The 11,876-nt window shown below is 38.0% G+C and overlaps 2 protein-coding genes across 2 annotated transcripts; both read right to left on the bottom strand.

Moving 5' to 3' along the window:
• Window positions 1–3,109: 3,109 nt before the first annotated feature.
• LOC149009259 (embryogenesis-like protein) lies at window positions 3,110–4,052 on the bottom strand. The gene is given in 2 exon segments (XM_089163492.1): window positions 3,110–3,746; window positions 3,748–4,052. Coding segments are annotated over 2 exon segments (534 nt in total). The 5' UTR covers window positions 3,910–4,052; the 3' UTR covers window positions 3,110–3,374.
• A 1,603-nt stretch (window positions 4,053–5,655) lies between these two features.
• On the bottom strand, window positions 5,656–10,705 carry LOC149009258 (protein SLOW GREEN 1, chloroplastic-like). Its single transcript, XM_089164335.1, has 5 exons — window positions 9,792–10,705; window positions 7,868–8,014; window positions 7,647–7,727; window positions 7,176–7,399; window positions 5,656–6,576 (listed from the first exon to the last, which is right to left on the bottom strand). Exons 1-4 carry the CDS (start codon window positions 10,512–10,514, stop codon window positions 7,214–7,216), a joined length of 1,137 nt encoding a protein of 378 aa, XP_089020461.1. The 5' UTR covers window positions 10,515–10,705; the 3' UTR covers window positions 5,656–6,576; window positions 7,176–7,213.
• Window positions 10,706–11,876: the final 1,171 nt, after the last annotated feature.

The raw sequence follows: 11,876 nt of genomic DNA, 5'->3' as shown, positions 1-11,876 counted from the left end.
AGTATCTACCGAACCTTTATAAACAGCAAAGACATGGTAGGCTCCATCGGCTTATTACAAAAACTTCCAAAATGGCAGATAAGGGATACCAGGCCATATCCATGGCAGGAAACTTGTCATCTGCTTTCTACTTACCAAGTGGTGTCAAATCCATAAGCAGAAGTTCTCAGTCTCCAACCTGCTTCTGTCAACCAGAATACAACATCAAATGTAAATTGTAAAGCTTTATCATGGATCATTCATAAGCATCCAAAACCAAGGAGCCTATCTAAAGCTAGGCTGAATTTCAAACTTGGCAATTTCTCCTCCGTCCTGGCCCGGCAAGAATATTTACCACAAGCTCCATGCGCTAGAAAGTAAGAGAGAAATGCAACCATTACTCTGGCCTAGCTATCCACAAGATTTCAGTGTATCATTTTACACTGAACAATGAGAACTAATAACCATAAAATACAACTGCATGTTCAAGGAACCCAGTACTCCATTTTCAATTTTCCAAAATAAAAAATCACAATAACATCTTTAAAGCATGCTTCTGGAGATTTAACTGTCTCTCGTCTTCCTTGTCACAATTATTGGAAATGATGGATGTCTTTCCATGATAGGTCTGGCTACAGGTCCAGGTAATAAGAATGACTTCGAAAGCTTTACCAGCAGCTGGCTCAATAGAGATTCTGAACCAAGCTCTGAGAACCACTAACCTCCAAATTTGACAGAAGGATCTGGAAAATAATCAAAAGAAACAGAAAAATGATGCTTAAACTAGTTCAAATTTGAATTTGGCAAGCTCCCACAGTCCACCAGATTTCGAAACAAAGTCTCCATATACATTTCACATAGAACTGAAGCATTCTTTCCAAGCCTCGTAAACAGCAATAAAGGTCAACTATGTTGACACCAGGTCCCAGCAACAGACTGTAACAAGAAGGAAGCCACAGCCCCTAATGGGTCTTAGTCACCTAACAAGTCAGGGTTAGGAAACCACAGAATTTTCCAGAACCGCAGGAACAGGAACGATAATTAGCAAAAATAAACTCAAAAACTCAGTTAACGACAGATCGGAATAGGCCAAACTCTTTGTCAATTGGTGCATTGTCAAGGAAAACAGGCCAAAGGTGGGAAGTAATCAAAGATCAGATTTAGAGATAGGGAAGTATCCCACTTTTAGCAGCTTACCAAAACTCATAGAGAATAGTCAAAATTGATAGAAGGAAACTTTTAAGGGCTCAAACCAGATTAAATTATGTAACAAGCAATGAGTCAGTCAAAGACAAAAATTATGAGCCACATTATAACTCGGTTTCGGAAAACTGAAATTTAAGAAACATATATGACAATAACAATAAAAGAGTTCTGGTTGAAAACAGAACCAGAAACTAAAAGGAACCAGAAAAAAAGGAACATATAACAGAAACTAGCCAACGGAATAGTAGTTAAACAAAGAAGACTAGAGTTAGAAACTAGAATGCGCAGGGTTGTGGAGGTGTGTGGATCCACCAGGAACAACTAATGAATACCAGCAGTTCACTTGTAAACCCACAGAAGAAACACTCTTAAATCCCATGGAAGTAAACCCGAAAACCATTAACCATCAGAAACAAAAAGCACCGATTTACTGTCAAAATCGTCAGGTAGGTGTGCCCTTACAAGCATAGACATAATTTAAAAACTAACCAGAATGCAAAAACCTCAACCAGACAGCTGCTTTGGAGGCTTCTATTCAAAAAATTGTTGTAGATTCATATTATACTAATCCAGTTCAACTATTACATTTTAATTATGGGTAAAGTAAAGAAACAAGACTCCCAAAACAGACCCTATGATTCTGATTCCTGAACCAAATCTGGAACCAAGGGTTAGATGGAACCAGAAAACTGGTTCAGACCTTAAACTGCAGAACCTAGAGGGGCCTAGTCTTCATGATGCAGCAAGTTCTGCTTCTCTTGTAGCCAGTATACTGCATGAGCCTCTGGCCCCATTGTCCAGGGATCTCAGATGTTATTACTACTGAGACTCAGTCCTCATATTAGCAGCAAGAAACATCCGGGAATCTGGTCAATTGATTTTGTAGAATAGGTAGTTCGAAGTACAATGGAAACCAGAAGATGAATTGAGGTACCCTTCAAAAAGGTCAAGCAAGAAACAGAGATATAGGAAGGTCATACGGATTTAACAGGAAAAGAGGCGACGGGAAACAATGTAAGCTAGGAACAAGTTCCAAGAGTATTGAGAGATCTCAAGAGGTGGTAATGAAATCTCCCAAATAAAATCGAATCAAAACTTGGTCCCAAAAGATTGAACAAAAGAAGTATTTCTAGTAAAGTTGAAACTTTGAAAGACATTTTCTAGTGAAATCAGAGAAAATTCTAGGATCTGAGCCTCTGAGATGTTTTTTGAAGGCTCAGATGAGACTGATAATCAAAACTAAGCTTCCTAATGTCTTATTCATCCAATACAGCTTGTCTGTTATATTCAGAAACAGAGACGATGGCCTCATGTGGATTAGAAAGTGTTCATAAAGTGTTATCTGAAATACAACAATGTTGGATGCATTGATCTACAGGAGATAGTAAAGCAAGGACCTAGAGGGCATCTCAAGTCGCCTTTTTAACCCAAAAACAAAAATCTTTGAGCATTTAGTAGAGATCAATTTATACATACAATCTGTGAGCTTCATTTCTTGAACATACTCTGGTTTGTAGACCTTTTTCTCTCTCTTCTTTTAATTCACACTTTGTATGCTCGTTGCCTACTATTATTCGTGGCTACATATTGTCTTCCACTTTCACTTCTAATAAAAAACCTTTTCTAGATATAATGTGATCTTAAATAACACAACTTGTTGACCAATATAGAAAGCCTTTTCCAGCAAATGCATTTGTGTAAATTTAAAAAAGAAAATGCAGTGGGAAATGCATTTATTGCGGGGTAATTGTGTCCGATGTTTCATAATGTTCAAACTACAGAACGAAGAATGTAACCCAATAAATGAAGGTTTTAACTCTCCAAATAGCGTGAGAGAATTGACGCATGTAAAGAACACCTGAATACAGTTACTTCTAGCAGTATCCATGGTGATGACAACGCTTATTGACAGATAAAGCATTGGTGATGACAAGCCATGTTAACAAATAAATAAGATCCCGAAATGTAGAAGTTCTCATTTAAAGTACTTAAGTACCACTCAAATTATTATTGAGAACAGCTAGAAAAAGCTAAACTGCCGAAGCTGTAAATTAACAATGTTTGATAGATCCCACACAAGTCGCCAGTCGAAGGCAGCAATAGTTCATAGTCACCTCATCGTAGAGAATGAAAAATGAAAAGGAAAAAAAAAATCGTTTGTAGACTTAAGAACCGATGAACCAACCTATTCAATCATTTAACTGTTCAAGCTCAGCTTTCAACTGCTCGATCTTAAGCCCCATGAACCTCTGCAACGAAGCCCTCTCATTCTCAGGTAACTTGGCCAACAGACTCTGGAACATATCCAACACAACCTTCACAGCTTGCCTAGCACTTTCCGCCTCTTCGTCGAAGTAAACCGTTTCCCTGGATTCCAAAGCCATTTCGATCTCTTCACGGGCTTCTGCGAACTTGAGATTAATCTCATCAATCTCTTTACTTGAATCAAAGCTCGGGGCATCACTGAATTTCCTCAAATTTTTATGATTCTTGAAATGGGTCGAAGTATCTGAATTGATTACGTGCGTCAAAGAGTGGAACTTCGAGATGAGAAGATTGAAAAATCTCCGGTTTAGGGGTTGATACGGGGCCGCAAACATATCGAGTCAAAATTGTTGAGGAGGGTTTGAGAACTGACAAAGAAATTGGAGTTGAAAATGAACAAGAACGGTTCAAGGTCAATTTGATAGGAGAAACCTGGGAAACTCGACGCATTATTCCCATTTTCCTTTTCTCCTTGGAAAAATGAAAAAAAGATAGAGAACAAAGTCGCTGAGATTTAGAAACAGCAGCTTTCTCTCGCGCGGACGCAAACACGCTTCTACTTCATTAACCTAAACGCGGTGGAAGAACCCTCTACGGAATAAGCTGATATTTGGACGTTTGAGATAAAACAAGTTAACTAAATTTATATGGTTATTTCCTTTTATGGGAACCGGATAAAATATGGGAACCGGTCATCTCGGTCATCTCCACGCACGACCCGTGTGTCGGACATTATAAGTCTCGGGCAGTATAGGTCTCATACTCATATGAACTTAAATAAATAAAACTAATTCTTTGCTTTTATTTATTTATTTATTTATTTATTTATTTATTTATTTATTTATTTTGATAATCAAGCTTTCATTAAGAGCAGGGACAAGAAGGGAAACTGAATATAGACTCAATAACCAACCAGAGGAACATGGCAAAAAACTCGAGTCCTGGACCGAGTAGGCCATCCTTGCTAGCTGATCCGCAACATAGTTGGATCTTCTAGAAACATAAATAGGCTTAAAGCCCATAAATCTACTATCTATAAATCTTTGCTTTTTAAGCATATATATATATATATATATATATATATATATATATATATATATATATATATATATATATATATATATATATATATGGAGGAAGTCTTCAATGTCCCTGACTCTGGGTTATGTCAGTCAAACCTGCTATTATTAATATAATTGGTTTTCATTTATTCATTTCCAATATGTTAAAACGAACACCAAGAAATAGTGAATTGAAATAAAATAGAATGAACCACATAAAGATTTAATGAGATTCACACACCAATATGTTTGTACTACATCTATTGGCGAAGAGGAAAATCTTTTCACTATATAAGAGTATATAAAATAAATCTCACACAAATCTTCAAGAACAATGTTGTAAGAACTCATACCCAAAACCCAATATCCAAGAGCAGTGTTATAAGAACTCTCGCTCAAAACCCCAAAACGAAAATCTCAAATCTCTCAACGACATTCTAGGCGAATAACATAAGGTACAAATATATAGACTCCAATCGGATAAGTGGGTGGATCAATTGGGTCAGCCATCCACTTCCATCACATATCTCCAAAAGCCCGTTATTTAAATCACCCCCAAAATATATCAGCATGAGTCCATCTTTAAAATCGGATACAAAAATTTAAGTTACTGACATGACTCAATATTACCCTCACATTTTATAAGAGGATAATGGCTGTAGGAGAATTAAAAAATTCATTAATGGATAGAAATCATGAAAATGTATAAATGAAAAAAGAATAGTGGCAAAATAAAAAGACCTACTTAACCAAATTTTCCTGTTTGAAAGAAATCTCTCAATAGGAACGCATCAACAAAACTACTCTTTCATATAGATCATGGTGGCACGTACAAATTTCTACCTTTTCCCACCCCTGCCTAAAATCCAGCTTTGGAAGGCCTCTCCCAAGGTGACACTGAAGGTCTACCTCCTTTTGTCTAAGTCGAAGACAAATCAAGCGTAAAATTTTTCATTCATTGAGTATTATTATCTTTCTGAAAAGTTTAACTTGCTTACATATTCGTTAACTATGATTTTCTAACAAATATATTTTTTCCTCTTAAAGTATTTATTTGATAAATTAAACAACTCAAGAGATGACATTCATTTTAGGGATAACTCAGGGATGGCGTTAAAATGAATTTTTAGAACAAATACTGATCCCATTAGCATACCGGTTCTAACCAATTTTGATCGGTTCAAAGTTGATTCGAGTCGTTCAATAAATGGGTTTTAGTTTTTAGAACCAATACTGATCCCATTAGTAAATGGTTTATCAATTCCGGTCTAACCAGCTCAATTCAATTAAACGGTTTGGGTCAACCAATCCAAGGTCAAAAGGATGTTTGGGTTACCAAACCCACCATTCCTTCAAAATATCCAAAGCAACCTAAATTCCACTTAAAAATACCCTTAAATGCCAAACAACTCCACTTGACAAAGTTGCAGACCTTCACTATATAAACTCCCTTCATTGTAACCCAATCCAACCTCATCAGACCTTCAATGGCTCGTCAACTTCCCACTGTAACCGATGTGGCAAGCACAACCCAGGCCAGCCTAGGCATTGCAGCATTCTTCCTGTGTGCCTTTGCACTCTTCATGTGTGCTTCTCATTCACGGAAAAGGCGTAACTGGTTCAGCTGTTATGGCCTCTCTTCTGATGAACCTGTGATACACCTCAACTCAGAAGGAGCAGTTATGATGACTACAAGGGCTCAGCAGGTCCAACCAGGATGTGATCTAGACAGCATGGGTGCACAACAAGATGCCTGTGTTTGGCAGAAGAACATACTCATGGGTGAGAAGTGCCACCTCCCAGACTTCTCTGGCATTATTGTTTATGACTCTGCTGGGAATGTAGTTGTCCCTCCAGCCAGAACTTTGTGCCGCAATCTCCCTTAATTAGTTATAATGCAAGTCTCTGTATTACATGTTAATCTGAAGTGGAAAAATTGAAGTAATAATTCTACAAACTACAGCAGCTAAACCATTCCGAATTTCTGCTCCAACAGTGACAACAGATAATAGTGACCTTTTATTCTTTCCCATGTGTCGATAATTATGCTGATGTTGATGTTATCCTACACCCAAAATTCAAACAAGGGATTAGATCCGTCGAAGTCAACCAAAAAAGAAATTCGTAGAAGTAATAAATGGAAAGCATTATGCATCCTAGCAACTGGTTGGAAATCCAACACTAATTGTGTCTATGTTCCCATAGCATCTCTTACCTTGCAAGGGATAACTAGGAACAAATAGCATTTTTCTTCTGAAAAGGGAAAAGAATAGAGTCATCTGAGTAGGATAACCCACTTGTGGAGCTGTCTGTATGGAGGTAGACATGCATGGATCAATGCAATGTTCTAAAATAATCTAGCCCTTATTAATTTCTCCCATGTGCATTTGTGGTATAATAACAGTGGAACGATAAGATCCAAAAAGGATCTCAATCCATAGTTTTCAGGGCAACCAGGTTCTAGCTTTAGATCAACTAGGTTCTGGGATATGCTGCTCAAACCCCACCCCAACCCCTCCAAAATTGGAACCCACGCACCACCAAAAGAGACTAATGTTTGCTGTGGGCAGTGATACTAATGGTTAAACCCCTATCTAGGTGCAAAACAAACGCTTAAAAGAGATTAGTTATATTGTTGAGAACTGCTATTTATCCATTACATACCAACCAACAGATTCACTCTGAATATTGATGATTGATTTTCACTTCCGGTAGGAGAATTCAACTTCAAAATCCTTCTCCAACTGTTCCTGAGATTCTGTCTTGGCTGCCAGTACCACGTCATCAAGGAATCCCCTTTGGGGGAACTCTTCAGGGACAAGACAACGATATGTCTCGAACTGCTCCTGTGCTTCCTCCTTTTTACCCTGCAAGCTGTAGATTATCCCCTAAAACAGATATCGCAATCAATAAACCAGTGATGAGACACAAAGATGTTCTACTTGAGAACAGAGAAATAAAAAGTATATAATAAAAGGTAGTTTACAAGCTAGATCCTACAAGCCTTACAAAAATTCCCTTATGCCCCTTTTCCTTGAAATATTTGAGCAGGCAGCCAAATTGCATTGCACAGTAAAACTACACTCATGCAAAAGATGGATTACCAAGGACTAGCAATATCATGTTGACTTCTACCTGGCAAAGATAAGGCCGAAAATCCCTTGGGTTCTCATTAACCAGATCTTGGAATTCTTTCAAGCCTTCCTCCAAGTTACCCTGCATAGGAGACAAGAACATTGCTTTAGTGGACAAAGTTATCATCATAAAGGATAAACAAGGTTTCTGACATCATTGATCCAATAAATGCAACAGTTCAGTAACTCAGATCAGTTTATTTGGAGGATCCAAGTTACCACCTTCACAACATGCATCTGTGCAATTAAAATTCTTATATTCCGCTCCTCAGTGACCCTTTTCTCATGTTGAGCAAGTTTCAGAGCCTTTTCCAGCATATCAAAGACAGCTGGGCCTTCACGGTTCTTGTGCATCACCATTGCCAAACCCTGTGAAAAAATGAGAGTTGTGAGATCCATTGAGCAAAATAGCTGCCCACTGCCTACCCCCTTTCCACAACACCTGGGAAAAGATTTGTAAGAAGAATTGTGAAACTGTAATAAATTTAAATAGGCTCCCTTCTGATCTATATAAATACAATGGAACAGGAAAAAATGGGAAAATGCGAGGATCCAAATGTTTTATTCATTGAATCCAAAGTAGCTCAATGCTTAAGCAGACCACAAAGTCACCATGGCACTGCAAAAGTATCTAAACCAACAAAAAGACTCTAGACGTTAGATTTCTGATGACACACTAAAAGGATAGAACATGGTAATGGAAGTTGGTTCGCCAAGCATGTTATAAGGCATTTTCCCTGTGACTCCAACATCATTTTATGTGTCTCATCATAGGTGCTCTCCAATATAAACAGAGCAACTGGTTTTGATGAGCGATACACATAATTTGCAAAAGGAAAAGTCTGAAAATATTTAAATTTAAGCAAAGGAATCAGAAAAGTTAGATATTATTATTTAAAGAAGATATCAGAATATGACATTTAAATGTGTCCATCTCCAATTGAAACTGCATTACCTTTTTCACTTTGTTTCCTTTTTTTTTAATTATTTTTTAATTTTGTAACTACTCTGTGACAAGAAATATAAAATTAAATGAAATCAGAACTGAGAAAAATACTCAATAATTCAGCTAAGCCTCGACCCTAGCATTTAACATTAGCTATGAATCCTGTGTAACAATAAGCTTTCTACTCTGTCTAGGGCCTTATCTTCCATTTAATCGGAAGCATGAATGCATTTTCTCCTATTTCAACTCAAATTATTTTTTGGCTATCCCCAGATTCTTTTTATACCCTCAATTAGTCTGTAATGCCACTCCTTGTTATTGCAGTAAAGTGTCTCTGTTTGCATCACTGTATTGTCACAACAGATGCCGGCCCTAAATTCCCACTGTTGAAGAAGTAAGTCCACTTACTATTTTAAACACCTAGTTCTTATCTCAGATAGCATTAGGATATTTGAATCAATCAAAGGGAAGGCCACCAACCCAACAAAAACTGCTAGTGTGGATCAGCCTGCACCCAAGTAGAACAATCATAGACTTTATTGATCAAGAAAGCCTTACAAGATTGATAAGGGGTTCAGCATCTGGAAAATCAAGTGCAATAAACAATTTGGTAGTACAAACAGTTTTACTTTTATTTCTTCAGAGGGAATTGCTTAGCTTTCCACTGATAACATAAGCAGTAATTCAATTGTGATAGGTATCAGGAGATGATCCAAAATCAGCCTAAAAGGTGCAGTTTATGAATACAAACTAGTTAGGTTACCCAAAAAGGATCAGCAAAAGAAGTACTTGAAAAAGGAAATAACTGTGCATTGTTCTGAACTAGCATATTTTTCAAACAAAGCCTTCAACTTTCCTTATCATTAAAGCATACCATGAAGTTAACATTCAATAAATTACACATTTTTGTTTGGTTCAACATAATTAACCCAAGACTTAAAACATAATATCATGTAAAAGAGCATGCAGCACCATGGCCAATTCTAATTGACACAACATTTTAATATCTTTCGATTATTCAAGTATAGTTTCATGGTTTGATATGCCCATAGATGTCCTATAGCATATAAATTATAGTCTAATAATCCTTGGAGGATAAGATCTACCAGGTAAAACAAAGAGACAATACATATAAAATCCATACATCTTGAGCGCCAGCAATAACTAAAGATAGACTAAAGTGGAGAACAAGAATCATACGTGCAACGCTCTAAGTAAAAGGGGTCTCTCCTTGAGGATTTGCTTAAACAGTGTCTTGGCTCTGTTGAGGTTGCCCATCATCTCATAGGTAAGAGCTTGAAGAAGCCTCCATTCTATCTCATTTGGTTGGATGTCAATCAACTTTTCCACATACTCAACTGCCTCCTTGGTCTTCCGTTTCCTCATCTTGGCATACAAAATCGCTTTCAAAACTTCAACATCCCTTGGGTTCTTCTCTAATATCTTCAAGTACATGTCCTCATTGTCATTTTGGTCATTCTGGGTATCTCTTCTTTCTTCCATAGTTGCAGAAGAAGTGCTCTTTTGTGTTGTGGGTAGCGCCACAACCGGCCTAGGGTTGAGACTCCCCAAGAAAATAAGAGACCAAATCATCATAACAGCTAATTTACTTGCAGGGAGCTTCAAAATACTGCTCGGCGGATTGAATTCACTGAACAAATAACACACCCTAGAAATATTTAAATGGGGCGCTTCATGAAGTGGTGAAATGGGGTAGTTTGTGACTGAATTAAGCCTACCCAGTTGTGGATTACTGGATTTCTGTGAGGAAGAAGAGGATAGTGTCTTCTGCAGCTGACTTAGATGGAAGGAACTTGAACTTGTTACTTTGCGTTCAAAGGAAAACCCAAGTTTTTGGCATTTGGGATTGAAGATAGGTGTTCGAGAGCAGAGCAAGGAAGTACAAATCGATTGGCAAACCATTGAAGGAAATGGGGAGAGGGTTTTTGACCATTCGGTAATTCTCACCAGATGATTATGTTTCGCTACTTCTCCTTGCCCATTTGGGTAAGAGCAAGAGGATTGAGGAAGCTTTTTGATCTTTTTTTTTTCTTTCTCTAGGGCGTGGAGAAGATTTCGAATGGAAACTCGGAAGTACTGGTTTCAAAAATCCTGCAAACTGGATCGGAATCGCGATTTGAATCTAAATCGGCTTCACAAATTTAGAACCGGAATCGTGACTCAATTGGGATCATAAGTGATAAACCGAGACGGAGATGTACAGGCCCAATATATAATTGATAGAAGTCCAACCCGAGAAGACTGAAACACATCGCAAAAGATTCTAACCTTTTGAGCCTCCTGATTGGGCCCATTCGAAACCAAAGCCCGATTCAGCCCAATCAGACAAACGGCAATTTGATGGACTAATATCCAGTCCATTTCTGACAAGGATTCCTTGCAGATGTGTGACATCTGTCCCAACATTATATCAAAAGGTTGAGGTTCATTTACAAGTCACATCATTAGTTTTTAAATTTAATCACAATTTTTTGATGTGACTTATAAATAGATTTCAACCATTTAATGTGATGTTGGGACGTGTCATACATCTACAAGGAAATCAAAGGTTCATTTCCTCGTTTGGATAAATTTCCTCAATTTTATACTAATAACAGACGGGCCTTAGATCATGTGTTCAACACATGCATGCCACTCTTTCACCTTCCACATACTTTGTTTATTGTCTAACGCAAACTATCAAACAAGAGCATTTGTGTTTTATATTTTATAAGTTCAATGTTTCTTTTTTTTTTTTTGTTGGTTGCCAACCTCGGTTTCCAAGACTTTGCCCTAACTAATCCGGTGTTCAACCCGGGTCGCACACCTGGCTGTGGTGGGTGAGTTTTCAAGCAGGGATTTTTTGCATCTACAAGGTTTCGATACCAGAACCTTGCTTAAGCGAACCAAGTTGCAAGGTTCCGTGTATTAGATCAGTTTTTAGATTTTGAAGTCATAAATCCGAGGTACGTAGGGAGGAAGACCCGGTATGCGTATTTGGCAGTTGGAGACAGGGACGGGTCGGGGATGTTGAAGGTATCGGGTGTGGTGAAACTGGATTTATCGGTTATGGGGAGTGAAGAGGCAATTGTAGCGTGTCGGATGTTTGGGAAGGGGTGTTACGGAGGGGAACCGTTTTTCGTGGCAAGGGAGCATGGGAATAGCCACGTGGCAGCAGAAGATGATGGGTATTTGATGATGTACGTGCTTGATGAGAACATTGGAGAGTCAAGATTTTTGGTCTTGGATGTCACGTCACCATCGTTGGAGATCGTTGCCACCTTG

Source organism: Hakea prostrata, chromosome 7 (genome assembly GCF_041222555.1).
Source record: "Hakea prostrata isolate BN-2017 chromosome 7, UWA_Hpros_2, whole genome shotgun sequence".
NCBI classification, from domain to species: Eukaryota; Viridiplantae; Streptophyta; class Magnoliopsida; order Proteales; family Proteaceae; genus Hakea; species Hakea prostrata.
Note: the sequence above shows the minus strand (reverse complement) of the source record. Positions and strands in the feature narration are given on the sequence as shown.